The 17,722-nt window shown below is 42.3% G+C and overlaps 1 protein-coding gene across 1 annotated transcript in view; it reads left to right on the top strand.

Moving 5' to 3' along the window:
• The first annotated feature begins 4,093 nt into the window (after nucleotides 1-4,093).
• The window catches only part of LOC106611923 (peroxisome proliferator-activated receptor gamma coactivator 1-beta-like), a 106,824-nt gene continuing 93,195 nt past the window's right edge, over nucleotides 4,094-17,722 (top strand). Inside the window, exon 1 of the mRNA XM_014212586.3 lies at nucleotides 4,094-4,203. Within this exon, the coding sequence (XP_014068061.1) occupies nucleotides 4,123-4,203 (81 nt within the window). The 5' untranslated portion in view covers nucleotides 4,094-4,122. The remainder of the gene's footprint in view (nucleotides 4,204-17,722) is intronic.

Genomic DNA, 17,722 nt, shown 5'->3' with positions numbered 1-17,722 from the left:
GAGCAAGAAACTTAAACGTTAGCTTTCTTACATGGCACATATTGCACTTTTACTTTCTTCTCCAACACTTAGTTTTTGCATTATTTAAACCAAATTGAACGTTTCATAATTTATTTGAGGGTAAATTGATTTTATTGATGTATTATATTAAGTTAAAATAAGTGTGCATTCAGTATTGTTGTAATAGTCATTATTACAAATAAATAAATAAATAAATAAATAAAAACGGCCGATTAATCGGTATCGGCTTTTTTGGTCCTCCAATAATCGGTATCGGCGTTGAAAAATCATAATCGGTCGACCTCTACCATATACAGCTCATTGAGTGCGATCCTAGTGTCATCGGTTTGTGGTGGTAAATAGACAGCTACAAAGAATATAGATAAAAACTCTCTTGGTAAATAGTGTGGTCTATAGCTTATCATGAGATACTCTACCTCAAGCGAGCAAAACCTTGAGACTTTCTTACTATTAGATTTGGTGCACCAGCTGTTGTTTACAATTATACACAAACCAGCCTGTCTTACTGGAGGCGGCTGTTCTATCTTGCCGATGCAGTGTAAACCCCGCCAGCTGTATGTTATCCATGTCGTCGTTCAGCCACGACTCGGTGAAACATAAGATATTACAGTTTTTAATGTCCCGTTGGTAGGATATTCGTGATCTTAGTTCATCTATTTTGTTATCCAATGATTGTACGTTGGCTAATAGGACTGGTGGTGGAGGCAGATTACCCACTCGCGGTCGGACACATACAAGGCACCCCGACCTTCGTCCCCGATATCTCCGTCTCTTTCTCATTCGAATGGCAGGGATTTGGGCCTTGTCGGGTGTCTGAAGTATATCCTTCACGTCCGACACGTTAAAGGAAAAATCTTCGTCCAGTACGAGGTGAGTAATCACTGTCCTGATATCTTTTCGGTCATAAGAGAGGGTGGCAGAAACATTATGTACAAAAGAAGTTACAAATAATGCAAAAAAAACACACACACAATATCACAATTAGTTAGGAGACTGTAAAACGGCCGCCATCTCCTCCGTCGCCATTATCCATCATGTGGCATTATCCAGCATGGGACAAATCAAATTTGATTTGACATGAGACTGGGGCTATGCCAGGTCGCGTCACATGGGGGGGATGGCGTCGGCGTCCAGCAAAAGTGACATGTAGCGCTCATTTCCTGCCCATTGATCAGGACTGAGGAAAAGGCCTCTGTCCCCAATCAAACAGTGGCGTGTGAGCCCCGTTTCGGAAAAAGATTGTGCAAATCCTATTGATTGGCGTCCTTGAACATGTAGCGTAGGCTGGGCTGAACGTGCAGCAGGCAGCTCAGATGTATTGACCTACCACATCACATCAGGCTTTTCCTCCTGCCAGATCAATGAATTGATATAACTGAGGAAAATGATTGGGCACCCTACTGATTGATGGTCATAGACAGCCCATAGTCCTAATACTAACACACAACGACATTTCCACTAGCCTGTTTGTGCTGTTTCCACTAGAAACTCCAATGGGCTTTGCCATTGACAGAACAAACAGATCATGGGACCAGGCTATGTTACCAGCACTGGCAGATATAGTATCAGGCATGCCATCCACTGTCACTGAGGGAGGGCCTGTCTACTCACTGTGTAACCTCTACCCTAATTAGAGCAGGTGGGCATGCAGCAGGCTGTCTAAGGCTGTAGAACAGAGCATAGAGTTTTTCATAGTGTGGCATGGCATAGGATCATGATTATGTCAGTTTGGATAGGCAACGTCTGTGTTTACGTCTCGATTCTGTCACAAACAATAATAACATTCATCAGCTTTAATAGAGAGATTCATAAATCTAACTGTTCTGCGGAGGCATTGTGTTCATGTACAGCTATACACTTAACATGTTGACAGTTTATTTGTTGACTTGTTATTTACTTATAGAGTATAATTACATGCTAATTATCTAATAACTACTCTTGTGTCACTTTGGGAGAGCCATTAAAACAAGCCTCATTACCTAGCATTTGGTACCAGGTCGTAACCACCTGGATTGAATTCTCTGAAGTACAGTAAGTGTCAAAGGGTTGTTGCCACATTGTTACCAAACCAAGTAGGCTACTGTCATTTTCTATCAGGCTTGAATCACAGCAAACTTTGGTTATTTTGATTAGCTTGTTTTTGATGTTTGCTGGTCTGGATAAAAACTGCTGACATGCCCAGTTTTGCCACCCATCCTTACATGTTGTGACATAGTAGAAATGACCACACATCCAAGGATAATCCGAAGGCTAGTTAGATCAACTTCCTTTGGCTGTGTTCAACTTTTCTTTGAGCAATCATTATACTGCATCAATTAACATGTTGGTATATTAGCATATATGCTAACTTTAACCATCTGGGAAAGGTTTTGCTGTGGGCCTACTTAATGGATTTTCCCCATGTATTCTTATGGAGCCAGCAGCTTCATGAGTAAACTCTGCACTGTGTGTGAACTCAGCGTAGAAATAGATGGTCAGCATAGAGAGGGAGGAATAGCAATAATCTGGGTTAAACAATATGCAATACAACATGTCTCTAAAACCTCACAATCTGTGTGATATAGTCTCCATTGAGGTAGTCTATGTGAAAGAAATTACATTCTAAAGACATATTTCAATGAATTCTTTGCCTTGAAAACGGTCTGAGAATCCAAAAGCTGATGATTGTTTTCCCCAAGGACTCTACTACACAGGGATGCTTTCAACTCCGTGATCAAGACACACAACCAACAACCAACCATTCATCTCAAAGACCTAAAATGTACCTACAGTTGTTGGACTGCATAATGCATCATAATCTTGTAATATTCATGTAGGCTGCCCTACACACCATCCAATGGGGTGTTAGAGAAGCAGTGAGTCGGCTTATTGAATAATTTAAGGTTATGCTATAATTTCACACTCTGTCGGTGTCTCAGAGCCTGCCGGATAGGTTGACGAATTTATGCAGAGCAACAATCATACATCAAAAAGTGCATATTAGATCAAATCAAATTGAAATAAAATTACAAATGCATTATATGTCTACGATATACTGGGCAACATGCTTGGTCCACATTCCATTTGATTTCAATCACTTTTTGGTCCAGGTTCATCTGTCTTGCTGGAAGACTTGGCCAAGATTACAGGAGGAAACATGCACAGGTGTGTGTGTGTGTGCGTGTGTTGAGCAAACAAATTAATTAAATTATCAAACCTTGTACAACAATTGTACAACTCATAACCTTCAACAAGATAAGCCAACAAAAGACCTCACTAGCTGCCTGTGTTAAATTGTGAATGGTACATTGATGCAGGAAGTGGGGCATTGTGGAGTAGGTGGAGGAGGGAGGAGCCATAATGTACTGTAGTAGCTTGTCACTGAGTCTCACATGACCAAGCAGATATGCAATCAGAAGGGGCAAAGGTGGGCCAATGAGCAAATATTCTTACCTGCAGTAATTGAGGATATTGTAGACTATTTTTACTAGGCATAATAGCTCTAGATACATTTCTATTAATTTATATTTTGGCACCAATTCTCTATTTGTTTTGCCAAACCTAATCGCAACAGACCTCAACATGGGTGTTGGAATGGCCTACTGTGGTGGTGGCCATATGGCCTGAATGGTGTGCTCTTTATGGATAACCTGTAAAATAGATTCAAAATAGACCAAAATGAAAAATCTAAAAATATATTCAAATATAAGTACGCAGTTCTTTCAATTGTTAGGCCTGTTGTGTAAACAAATCAGTTGAGCTGCGTGTTTGCCGTATGAGTCATCATCATAGTCCCCACATGCATTTTGAGCCTATTCCAGCTGGACACATTTTTTTTATATTACTCATATGCATTTTGTTTTTCCAAGCATGCTTTCATTACTTATCTCAAGGACAATATGCCTACAAATCGATAGATTCGCAGCCTTTCGTAGGAAAATTAAGTTATCTAAATGACTTGTCGAAACAGTGACATCACATCATTACAGGCCAAGTGATAGTACATTTGTATTTCAGTTCTATCAGTCTATGACAACGCCCTCATCCGGCGACTGACTGCAACTGAACGTGAACAGAACTGTATACCCGCTCTCAGACTCCCCAGCTCTCATTCTCTAGAAGATGGCGGACTGCGTTTCACTGTTAGATGAGGAGCTCTCTTCTTTTGTCTTCAATTACCTGACAGAAAACTCAGGCAGCCAGGTAAGGGATGTTCATATTATATATGTCCAGAATCAGGTCTACCTGGCCGAGGGTTCATGTTTTCATGTTATTGGCAGAAGCATGCGTAATTGAATCTTCATGTCTGCTCTGGCTGTCAGCATCTCGGCTCTCTAACCGGCGTCTTCAGACCTTTGACGTATGTGCTTCACGTGGAGTTGTAAGGAAATGTTATTAGTGCGAACAACGTGGGATAGTAATTAATAAAACATTTAATTTCGGTTGCGTACAATTATTTTGTCATTTAACATTGAAATAACAATTTCTGTGTTGCTCTTAAAACTTTTACAATTTTTGACTAATCCTGTCAAATCAGAGACCTCAGCACGTGGGTAGGCTATAGCATGAACTTGGCTATTTATACATTTGATATTGAAATGAATGGATGTATTGGCAATACTTTGTATACGAAGGTTTGACTATTTATTTCCCATCCAGCTAATAGCCTACAAATTGGAGTTTTGATGAATGCTTATATTATTGCAAATCAATGCAATTTGCGTATGTTGGCTATCCATCTGTTTCACCAGCCCATCTATCTAGTAACTAAAGAGAGTTCAACTGTAGACCGGTATGCTACAGTTTCTGTACAGTGCGTCTCTCACGGTTCAAAGTTGGGCTAAAGTAGCTAGTGAACTACAAAGTGAATAGGGTGCAATACAACGATAATGACTATTTGATCCATCATCGACGTCCGTTGAGTTTCAGGTGCTGCAAGAATGATGATGTGAAATGCGGAATATTGTGCCCATCTGTGAAAAATTCAGGCGATTATGTTTTCGTAATCGTTTGCGTTTGCGTAAGCAGCGATCCACTGTTACAAAACCTTGATACCAGCGAGACTGTTACAAAACCTTGATACCAGCGAGACTGTTACAAAACCTTGATACCAGCGAGTCATTGTTACAAAACCTTGCTACCAAAACTGCATGTTCTAGGGGGTAACAAAATAACAATAGTCAAACATTCATATGAATGAAAATCAAATTATGGGCTGTATCTCATCGTAATGTGATATTGCACACTGTTATTAGACCACCAGATTTCAAATAATTATAGGATGCAACTGGCCAGCATACTCACGGATTATTCTCAGTAGCCTAAATCTCATTGAATTCCAACTATTCTTTATTGTAGCCTACCTAGGATATATTATGATGTAACTCTAGATTGCGACGAGAGCATTCATTCTGATCTCAGATATTCTACTCTTTGCTAGATGTGTAGCTAGTGAGCAGGTTCATTGATTGCAGAAGCCAAGACTAAAAGCGATGTACATTTCAAGTCATATGTGTAGTGTGCAGTGAACATCCCGTGTTAAATGTCAGTTAATAAGTATCTAATAATAACCTGAATTAATTCTGAGTTGAAACATGGTACAGCATAATTAACAAAGGGTAAAACATGCATATTGAGGGCGTCCCCGCTTAGATACGAAGTTCCCCTAACTGGAAAGTTATATTTGTCCCAGAGCGTAATGTGACAACATTGTATCAGGCTCTGATCTCTTAGGGAAGTTCATGATATTAGCCCCATGAAATGGAGCGTTCGATGCGGTTTTGCATGTTAAGCCGAATTATTGGGTTGACAGTGCTATCTATGGTCATTGTAATAGTACTCTACTATCGTGACCAGGGGTGTATTGATTCCGCCTATTCTGTTGCAAAAAAAATCTCAAACGGAAGCAAACGGAACGAAACGGGGAGGGGCCTACCTGAATTTGTCCAATAATAACTCGTTTTGCTCTGTTTGCTTCCGGTTGGTTCTTAAACGGTAAACGGTTTCCGTAACGAATACACCCCATAGTTACAGAACACAGAGTTGCTGCAGTCATGTGCTTTCTGTTGCGTAGTAGTCTGGAGGACGCGGCTCCAGTGACGTGCATGAGCGACAGCTTCGCTCTTTCCTCTGGGTTGCTTCTGACTGGTGCTGCTGCTGCCACGACTGTCCAGCTGCTTCTAGATCAGGACGAATAATTCACCCGGTCTACTCCAGTTTAGTCAAGAGGATCTAAAGATCAGTCCTACTGACAACCACAAACCTAGTGGATGCCATTATGGCCTTTTAGTATTTCCCCTTCCATCTGAATACATTTTTATTTTGCCTTCTTTTCAGAAGTATTTTCTTAATCAAATGTAATCATCCATTTTGATGTAAATATTTAAAGGCCTATACTACTAACGTTATATGGGCCAGTTATGTTCTACCCTTTATATTCATGAGATGCATGAGTTACACAGCCTACATAGCAAATGCATTTCTGTAGTTTGTCTCGTCATTTAGGCTTCAGTATGTGGTTTCACCGCCTGTCAGTCAATGGTTCATTTGATTCTGGTTGCTGAGCGAGTTGTCGTCCTGTTGCATGGTCATATCAGCTTTCGAACTCAAGTCTTGTTTTCCCAGATTTAGTCAGACAGGGAAACAATATAGTCCACTGCACCAGGCAGGGTGCTCACTTTGCTCAGCAGTCTCTCTCCCTTCAATGAAATGCTGTGTATTATTACACAGACACTGAGCTGTCCTGCCGTGATGGAATACTGCAGTGCTATGTGTTCAGCTTCCATGATATGGGCTGAGTCACCTGTCAAGCCTAGAGTGGAGGCCTACTCTTTTTAACTAGAGCAAATGCATTATGTCTATGAAATGAGCAGTTCCTACAGTACACCTGCCTGTCTCTCTGATGGAATGAATGAAATTATCTTTGGCTATGCTGTGTACTGACTGAAGATTCTGGATAAGACTAGCCTTTGTTTTTTTCTTAGCGGGGTTTAATGCTGATTTAGACTGGCCGTGAACCACAGGACATTGGTTTCTGTGTTTGGATGTTCACTATGATGTTACTGTATTTTTAAGCCCTACTACAATCTGGAAAATCAAATCAATGAAACGGTTACAGAGATGATTCTCATCACTGATAATATTACTCTAGGAGTAGCATTTCACCTATATTTAAAATTCTCACACATTATCTATGAGGGCCATTCTGAAAGATCCTAGCCTTTCACCTAGCCTACCACCCTTCCGTCAAGATCATTATCTAGGTAGGAAGAGCATTTTCATTTTTTTGTTGTTGTTGTTGAGAAGGATCATTCTGAATGATCATTACTCAAAATGCTCAACTCAATTGAGGATGAAAGAGTCTAATCTCCCAGAAGTGTTGCTGGGAGGTTTTTCTTGTGTCACTGCCTGACTTTGTGGTTTGTCACTGAGGATTGGAATGTTTGCTTCCTCCCCAAAGCCCCAGAGATCCATCATCTGGCTGAGGCTCTGAGGCTTGTCCTCAGGGAGGCTTGAGGATGAACTCTCATGGATCACTGTACCTCTCCCCTCCACTCTGAGCCTAGCCCATGGGTAGGCAACTAGATTCAGCCGCGGGCTGATTTTTGCCAGAGCGGATGGTTGGTGGGGCGTAACATAATTATAATAATCTGTACACTGAAAATTGACCACAATTAAGCCCAAAAAGAGATTGTATTTGAAAATAACAATAATTTAATAACTTGATTACATTGAGACACTATCACATATGTTTATTTTTTGATTCGTGGGAATACTTAAGGACAGATTTTGTAAATATGACACATTTTTATCTGAATTGCTGGATGATTTTACAGTCTTTCTTGACCATGAAGTAAAATAGATATCATTTTTTTACAAAAAAAGTTTTTGGGGGTCCCAAGAAAATCACCCCTGCTCTAACCTAGGTGCATCCCAGATTTGACCCTATTCCCTTTATAGTGCACTACTTTTGCCCTCTAAAGTAGTGCACTATAAAGGGAATAGGGTGCTATTTGGGACGCATTTTCTGACTGTATGGGAGGGAGAGGAACTAGGAAACAGCTGATTAGATATCAATAATTGATGCAGGCTAATCCATCATGGGCTTCAAAGGCTATCCTTTGCATGGACTCCTGAGACACACTGACTATAGCAGGCATTTGGTTGTCTTCACATATTCAGGCTGTGTTCTCCCAAGTCAATAAGGATCATTTTATTTAGCTTTTGATTGTGTTTTTGATTATCTCTTGTCCTAGGACTCATCTTTTGCTGTGCCAACATGATAATATATTATTGTCTTTCATTTTCCGTTTGAAATTAGGCATGGTTTTGAAATATGATATTATGAAGTAATGTGAATTAAAAAAAACAACTAATACAACACAACAAGTGTTTTGTATTCATCACAATGACTCTATTGATGTTAAGGACATTAGTGTGAGCCTGTTTCATATTCTGTAGCTTGCTTTGGGAAATGCATCAGGGGCTTTAACATAATGCCTATGGGCCTAAGTAGGCAGGTTTCCATTGACCCAGGTTTATTCAACAAAGGCAATGTCGCTAAAGAAATCTATGTGACATGTGTAATAGAAATGGCAGGTATAGGAGAAATGTTCTAAAGATCGACAACATTTTTATCAGTTCGACTGGTGAATTTTTCTGTTGTCTAACTTTATGTATTGTGAGAAATTATGATGGAAACAGTTTTTTCGAATAAATTATGACTGGCAAATCATTTTGAAGGCACGTGATGTCACCGCGTAACTATAAAGCTCCACTCCACATTGAATTTTAAATGCCTACATCTTGCAAAATATGTTTTGTTAACTATAAAAATAATGTTTCTTTGCAGGACAAAGATTTGCATTGCCTTGCTTTTGTAGGGTGCTGGCAAGTTTCACTATCCAATTATTTCAGATCTACAGGAGGGCAAGTCTCACCATGGCACGGACCGTGGCGGTACATTGGCACGAGAATGATTCAAATATGGCAAATATTAGTCAGTTGTTGCATTCTATCCATGTTAGCATTTGCGGGCTACCTGAGACATGAAATAGATAGGTGGGCGGGCATACACACTGTCGGCAATTTATTAATGAGAAATTTGCAAAAATGGGTAATGGAAACACTGTAGGTTTTTAGGTGTGATGTCGTTATGTCCAGCTGTTTTCATCGACATAAGACAGTTCAATGGAAACGCACCAATAGCAGGCAATTATCACATCCAGTTTCAATGCCAACCTTCTAAATGTCAACAAACAAATCACCTTACAAGTTAATGGGAACACAGCTAATGACACGACAGATTCAGCTCCTCATCTTGTGAGGGGTGATCCATGAGAAACCTGGAACAGGAACATGCAATGCTGTGCCCCAACTGGCACCATATTCCCTATAAAGCCTAGTGCTTTACTTTTGACCAGGGCCCATAGAGACATTTGATATGCACAATTGACTGTGGAAACCTTGGGTAGAGCCCTATAAAATCCGTGTTGTGGAGTCACGGATTTCAGACATTAAAACGGAATTCAACAATATTCAAAATTGTATTGAACTTAGTAGGGAATCAACTAAATGTATTGACCTTATTAGAAAATTCATCAAGATTATCATAAGGCATGAACAAAATGCATCAGTGATTTGTATTTTTCTTCAACTTTCTGAAGAGGCAACGTCACAGGAATGCCCCTGTCTGTGTGTTCGCATTTGTCTACCACTTTGTGTAGTTGTTAGTAATGTAATGACAACCGTCTTCTGGTTGATGGGAAGGCTTTCCCTAAAACCTTCTCTATTAAATGTTAACTACAAAGTAGCCTATACCTTCCGGGCAGAATATCAGGATTATTTGCATCAATCCAGTAGCCATTTTTTTGTTGCAGTCTCCCTTGAGCGCTACAGAAACATTGCTAACCAAACAACTGTCTTTGACTGGTGCGCAGTTGAATTAAAGGGTAGGCCTAATTACAACCAAATATCTACATTTCAAAAGAGTCTACTGATGTGGTTTAAGCATTGTTGTGGACTTGGAACCTATTAAAAAAAGTGTGAAAACCTGAAAAACGGAAACCTGGAAAAACAAATAGAAGAAAATGAAATTTAGGGGGAAAAAATTACAGAATCAGGCAAATAAACAGATTGTATAGGGCCCTACTTGGGAACAGAGGAGGGATGCTTCACTCTGTGTGTGCTTTTCCTGGCCACTAAAGCACATGCCTGTTGAGACAGGTCATGACTTGCAGGTGGAGGCCAGGATAGGAAAGGCCAGGATAGGACATGCCAGGACAGGATAGGCCCGGACAGGACAGGAGCAGAGTAGCAGACTGTCTGATGAGGCTGACTTAGGTAAAGGGAAGTTGAAATTGGGTTGCCAGGTGTTGTCGTCCCCTGATGATATTCACCACCACCTGCTTTACCATTTCAATGTGCAGTCAGGCATTTGTCCGTAGTCAGCATCCTCCAGGTCATTATACTGTACCTCAGCCACAGCCAAACAATGGGTGTGCAAGTAGTCTATTGTAGATGGATTGTGTGTCCTGAATGTAGGGTCAACAGGTTTTTACGTTTGTTTTTTAAGTTTATGGTGACATATATTGTGTTGAGATGAAATACATATTCCTTCCTGATGTTTTATTTCCTAAAAAACATAAAAAAACACAAGATGAACGTTCATAATCATTTAGATGATTTAAGTGAAAATAATTGTTTCCCTATTTGAATATGCAAATAATTCACATCTTCAGTTCATCAGAAGTGTGTAAAACAGCTATTAATGAGAGTTGCAGGCGGTTCAGTTGTAAATGAAGGTCTGGTCAGGACGTAGTGGACGACTGTCCAACTCTGCATCAGCCGCGAGCCAAGGTAAATTAAGAGTTAACTAGCAGATAACAATTCACAGCCCAAACACTGGTCTTGCATGATCAATACTGGTAGGACTCTTTTGGGTTCCATGTAGAAGTCTCTGTGGAAAGGTTTCTTTCTACCTGGGTTCTTCAAAGGGTTGTCTTATGGGGACAGCCAAAGAACCCGTTTAGGTTGAGATAGCACCTTTTTATCTAAGATTGTAGTGTGATGGAGAACTCCATACAGGGTACTGAGTCTGCTTCTGTTCAAAGTGTTTATGTGCATATGCATGAGTGGGTATGTGTGTGGAATATGGATTGAGATACTTAAATCCTGATGTTTAAACAGCAAGACTGATCGGTATTGCTGCGCTTCGGCCTCATTCAGAGTGAAGAGAACCATTAGACGTTGACATAAATAGATTAATTGGATATAATATCCAATATAGCCTAGTGCTTACATGTGTTTCTGTTGCGAGGTTGTGATTTATTTAGCCCTCAAGCCCAGCCATATGAAGATCTGGGTGATAAATGAATGGCCCCTTCATAGTAAACCCTTACTGTGGGCAGACCAACCTGTCGGTCCAACCTCTCTCTCTCCCTCTCCTGGGCGTGATTGTAAACCAGGGAAAGGTTAAAGGAAAATTCCAATGTCCTGATAGTACAGTCTCGCCGTGTTCCAGCCCTGCCATAGTAACCTAGCACCTGGGGACTTACTGGGGAGGGCAAGCTCACACTGGCAAGGGCTTACTCCCTAACACTGACCGGGTTAGCTCAGCGAACTCATAACCTGCTCATTAACAAGAGGTGTGTGTTGTCCATGTTCAGAGCAGGAGTGGATGTTGACTCGCTGTTCTTTAGTGTAACAAGTTTACACATCACCAGCTGAAAATAAATGCCTTATCTGTCATTATGTCAAAAGTGTGGCCAGGCACAGGCAGCAGGGCCTTCCCTGCAGCTATGCTTGGTTATTTATTTTATTGGCTGGATATTAGTTATGGATCTCACATGGCCGATCAGAACCCTTCAACCTTGTTATGGGGTGGTTGCTAATTGTTTCACACACCGCTCATGTACTGTTATTCTGTTGGCAGTTGAGAGCATTGCTCATGGCTATAGCCGATTGCTAATAATGCAGCCAGCTGACTGTCAGCATGACACTACAGTCTGTGAAAGGAACAGAAATCCTGTATTTTTCACAAGGCTACTGTATTACTATTCTTAGCAGCAGAGTTCCTTGTATTTCTGCTACTCAGAGAAGGTGGAGTTCATAAATAGCCACCATGGCAGTGGCACAGTGTATTTGCTTGAGGTGTTGTCAGCATGTCAGGTTGGATTCCGCATGATTTCATCATGATGCCGTGTAATCATCATCAAGCTGTCTGGGGGATTACGACTCCCTCCAACTGCTTACCTTACTGCAACCTGAACACGATGCGGTGTCCCATTTAAAGATAGTTAGTATTCACTGCCCTAGACAAGGGATCTAACCCTTATGAGTTCAGGCCAGATCACCATCTTCATCATGATCTGACTGTTAGCTTAGCCTCTGTGTTATGAGCTGTGTTAACTTACCATAGTGGTGACCTTTCGTGGGTCCCTGGCACACACACTCACAACAAATAGTACACCCATGTAGTGTTGTCACACCTTGGGGAGTGCTGCTGGTGCAAGGCCAGGGCCTGAGAACCTGACGGCAGCAGGTGGGTAGTAAACAGGAATGCTGCTGCAGGGTGGAAACGAGGGTGTATGGAAACTGTTCAGGTGACTACGTAATAGAGGTGCACTGCAAGCCACTACCTGCACACCTGTGAAAAACATTCCACTTTGTGCCCTCCCATGACAACAAAGCAGGACAGTGTTCCACCACATGGTGGGCTGGCTAGGGAATTACAGGAGAGGGGAGGGATCTGATTGGTGGCCTGGCTCACTAGTAGCTCTGTAAACTCTCTGATTACCTGGCCTCCCGCCAGCCAGACTTCTCACAACATCTAATATTTCCATTGTCTCCATTCAGGCTGTTTAGCCACAACAATGGCTGGTTCACCATTATTGCACCCGCATTGCAGGTAACCAGTAGGTAGAATCACACCCCCCCACCACACACACACACACACACACACACACACACACACACACACACACACACACACACACACACACACACACACACACACACACACACACACCCCTGCCACTGACCTAGTTTAACAGTGAACTTTTAGCTTGGCAGGCTTAGGCATTGGTTGCGTGACTGGAGCTTGGGAGCTGAGGCTGGTTTTGATTCGCGAGCTTGACAGGCTTTACTCACATGTCACTATGACCTTCTGACCTCTGCTGCCCCACTCCATATCTGTCCTTCTCACACCCTGTCCTGTTCCCCATCTATGACAGTAATAATGACAGAACATTCCGCTGACTGACTACAGCACAGGAGAGGAGGTATGGGGAACAGCCTGAAGACATACTTTATCACCTTGTTTTGAAATCGCAAGCTAACTATTGGCAAGGTGACAGCTTTGACTGGGATCTGTAAGATTTAGTCTAAACTAGTGTTAGCTAGTGTCCCATCTGCACATGATTTCAACTAAGATCAACCCATCTAATAGTATTTCCTCCTCCTCAAAACATACCAGATTCACTCTGTTGAAAAAAGGTAATAAAGAACACAATACTCTTCCAATCCTCAGTGAATACTCTATAGAACAGGTTTATCGACACGTTGACTTCCCGTACTACTATGACTGACCATGTAAAACAACATATTTAATGTACCTATCCAGTGTATGTGACAAAACATCTATCTATTTATTTATAGCTCTACAGTGCCTTCAGAAAGTATTCAGAACCCTTGACTTTTTCAACATTTTGTTACGTTACAGACTTATTCAAAAACAAAAACAAAAAATCCTCAATCTACACACAATACCCCACAATGACAGCGAAAACAGGTTCTTAGAAATTGTTGCTAATTTATTACAAATAGAAAACAGAAATACCTTATTTACATAAGTATTCAGACCATTTGCTATGAGACTCAAAATTGAGCTCAGGTGCATCCTGTTTCCATTGGTCATCCTTGAGATGTTTCAACAACTTGTTTAGTCCACCTGTGCTAAATTCAATTGATTGGACATGATTTGGAAAGGGACACACCTGTCTATATAAGGTCCCACAGTTGACAGTGCATGTCAGAGCAAAAACCAAGCCACGAGGTCGAAGGAATTGTCCGTAGAGCTCCGAGACAGGATTGTGTCGAGGCACAGATCTGGGGAAGGGTACCAAAAAATGTCTGCAGCATTGACGGTCCCCAAGAACACAGTGGCCTCCATTATTTTCTAATGGAAGATGTTTGGAACCACCAAGACTCTTCCTAGAGCTGGCCGCCCGGCCAAACTCAGCGATCAGGGGAGAAGGGCCTTGATCAGGATGGTGACCAAGAACCCGATGGTCACTCTTACAGAGTTCTAGAGTTCCTCTGTGGAGATGGGAGAACCTTCCAGAAGGACAACAATCTCTGCAGCACTCCACCAATCAGGCCTTTATGGTAGAGTGGCCAGACGGAAGCCACTTCTCAGTAAAAAGCACATGACAGACTGCTTGGAGTTTGCCAAAAGGCACCTAAAGGACTCTCAGATCATGAGAAACAAGATTCTCTGTTCTGATGAAACCAAGATTGAACTCTTTGACCTGAATGCCAAGTGTCACGTCTGGAGGAAACCTGGCACCATCCCTATGGTGAAGCATGGTGGTGGCAGGATCATGCTGTGGGGATGTTTTTCAGCGGCATGGACTGGGAGACTGGTCAGGATCGAGGCAAAGATGGAGAAAAGTACAGAGAGATCCTTAATGAAAACCTGCTCCAGAGTGCTCAGGACCTCAGACTGGGGCTAAGGTTCACCTTCCAACAGGACAACGACCCTAAGCACACAGCCAAGCAGGAGTGGCTTCGGGACAAGTCTCTGAATGTCCTTGAGTGGCCCAGCCAGAGCCCAGACTTGAACCCGGTCAAACATCTCTGGAGAGACCTGAAAGTAGCTGTGCAGCAACTCTCCCAATCCAACCTGACAGAGCTTGAGGATCTGCAGAGAATGATGGGATAAATTCCCCAAATACAGATGTGCCAAACTTGTAGCGTCAAAACGAAGAAGACTCGAGGCTGTAATCGCTGCCAAATAAAGAATTGTGTAAAGGGTCTGAATACTTATGTAAATGTGATATTTCAGTTCTTGATTTTTAAAACATTTGCAAAAATTTCTAAACCCGTTTTTGCTTTGTCATTATGGGGTATTGTGTATAATTTGATGAGGAAAAATAACTAATCAATTTTAGAATAAGGCTGTAACGTAACAAAATATGGAAAAAGTAGATGGGTCTGAATACTTTCCCAATGCACTGTATGTCTTAAGTTTGACTGATATGGAACTTGACAGAGCTCAGTGACATCTCCAAATTGCTGCACTTGACTGTTGACTAACATGCTCACTTGCTCAGACCCCACTATGCACCTGAGGACCTGCATCTTGCAGCTTCTGCCCCACTAGAAACTACGTAGCCTTAGTTAAACCTTTCTATCTTCACGGCAGAAGTGTGCTCCTGTGATAAAGGACTGTCTCGGTCCTCTAATGCCCCTGTCTCCAGCCACAGAGGGAAAAGTGAGTTAACTGCTTTAGACAAGGTCTACTCTGGGCCCTGGTTGTTGTTCGATGCCAATGGGCACATTTTTAGCAATCACCAGAGAATGTTCTGGAGTCAGTTCTATTCCTTGTCAAAGTCTTGAATTCTGTCCACTCCACAGAATGTTTCTTTCTCTCTTTCTCTCTCTCTCTCTCTCCCTCTCTCCCACAGCATTCGTCCTTTCATGTACTTCCACAGCACTCTTTGTGCTTTTCAGTGCTTCCCATGATGCTCTGCTGCCTAGCCTGAAATTATTTTAAGCCGTCTCCGTTTACACAAGCAAGCAGGATCCAACTCATTGGATCAACGGCAGCTTAATTTGCATGTTATTCTTTGAATAAATGAGAAGCAGTCTATTCTGTTATCAGTGCATCATCAGGCTCAACAACATTCTGGAGGCAGCAGCATCTGGAGTTTCAGACTCCCACTGGAGAGTGGTCGGATTTTACTGAGGAAACAGATAAGCATTGAGCCAGTCAGATTTCTATTGGGATTGTGTGATGCAGACAGGTGAACTCACACACACACAGACACACACACACACACACACACACACACACACACACACACACACACACACACACACACACACACACACACACACACACACACACACACACACACACACACACACACACACACACACCTATTAGCAGAGGCTGTCAGCGTTATCCCAGTTTATTTCTAATGTGTCTAGTAAAAGTGTCAGTATACGAACACCTGGGTCAGACGCCTGGATGAGAGAGGCAAACTGTGGAGGGAGTTGAGATGGGGATGCACTCTGGCCCAGTTTCCTGATGACTCATTGATTTCTCTGCAGGTATTTGTCTTGAGGTGATTTGAGGAAAGAGTGCAAATCGTTTTCCATCCGAGGCCCCCCTCTGCCCAGTTTCCAGATGCTTTCTCAAGAGATTGCTTCTGCTATTCTCAACACTCTGTTTCAATGATGTTTAGATAAAGGGACAAGGTCTGTGGCTGGCTGCAAGTCTAGAAATGAGGAAGGTATAATAATGTCTGGGAAGAACCGTTTTATGCTAAGCCATTTCAGTTGTCCTTTGTCAGTAACTATGTAGATGCAATGAAGTGAATGAAGTCACGAGACTGAGTTGGATCTCCTCAGCAGCCTGGCCTGATGTGTGTTCTTCAGATGGCTCATGTTAAAGCCCAGCCCTATTGGACGACAGTATGGCAGGGAATGCCACCTCACCGGGGACTCAGAAGGCCATGTAATAGAGGCTTCGGCCAAGCCGCGGTATCACTGACAATCCTGCCTACTTAGGAGTCGGCCATGTGGAGGCTGCTGGAGTTGTCCTTATATGTTGGGGCAGTGTTTCGGTGGTGTCACCAGGATGGTCTGTTGATAGTGATGGGCCATAGTGAGGACTGAATGCTTTCAGAGGGGTGTCTCTCTCTAACTGAAGGGTCATTAGAATGGGAGAGGCACACTGGGCCATTTGTTTCATGCCAGTTAGCCTTAAGTTTGGTACAAAACAAAGCTGAATAGAGCTTGAATTGTTTAAGACCTGCAGGGGAAGTTTTTCTAGAATGTTCTAGCACTGTGTTCTTTGCAAAGCAGCCGAGATGAAGGAACAAGTCATACCAGCAACACATACTGAAATACATGAAAAAATTCACTCATGCAAACGTTTAACCTATTTATCCCTAGAGTAGGTCAAGGGCCAAGTTACTACATCGGCATTAACTTTTCACGTTTCACAATCCATTTCCATGAATGTGAGGCCAGTCGTGTTGCATTTCTGTCGGATTAGCAAACGACTCTAATTATGTAAGCCATCCTCTCCTCGTCTAGCAATGAGCCTTCTCTAAGTACATCCTACACTTCCTGATAAACACCCACTAATTCACACTGCGACAAAACCCAGCACTGTACTGTACTGGCGGCTGACTCCCACTCCTGCTCCTGAAATATTCTCAAGCAGCACTTACCGTGACATAGAGTGCTTTACAAAACGCCAATGAATTTTTCAGCGCACCATACCTCAGGTATTTGCCCGGCAGGTCCAGAGGGCTGTTTTCGCTCTATGTCACTGGAAAACCCCTAGCTTTCATCAAAGGCACACATCAGTCGTGTGTGCGTCGTGTGTGTGCCACTGCTGGGGGCTTCCATTAGTGGAGTAGCATGGCTGTGAATGACAGCAGAGTGTCAGCAGCACAGAGCACACCCCCCCTACTGGTCCTCTGGTGTC

This window comes from Salmo salar, chromosome 09 (genome assembly GCF_965601325.2).
Source record: "Salmo salar chromosome 09, fSalSal1, whole genome shotgun sequence".
In the NCBI taxonomy this organism is placed as follows: domain Eukaryota; kingdom Metazoa; phylum Chordata; class Actinopteri; order Salmoniformes; family Salmonidae; genus Salmo; species Salmo salar.
The sequence above is the reverse complement of the archived record's forward strand: the minus strand, read 5'-3'. Positions and strand labels throughout refer to the sequence as shown.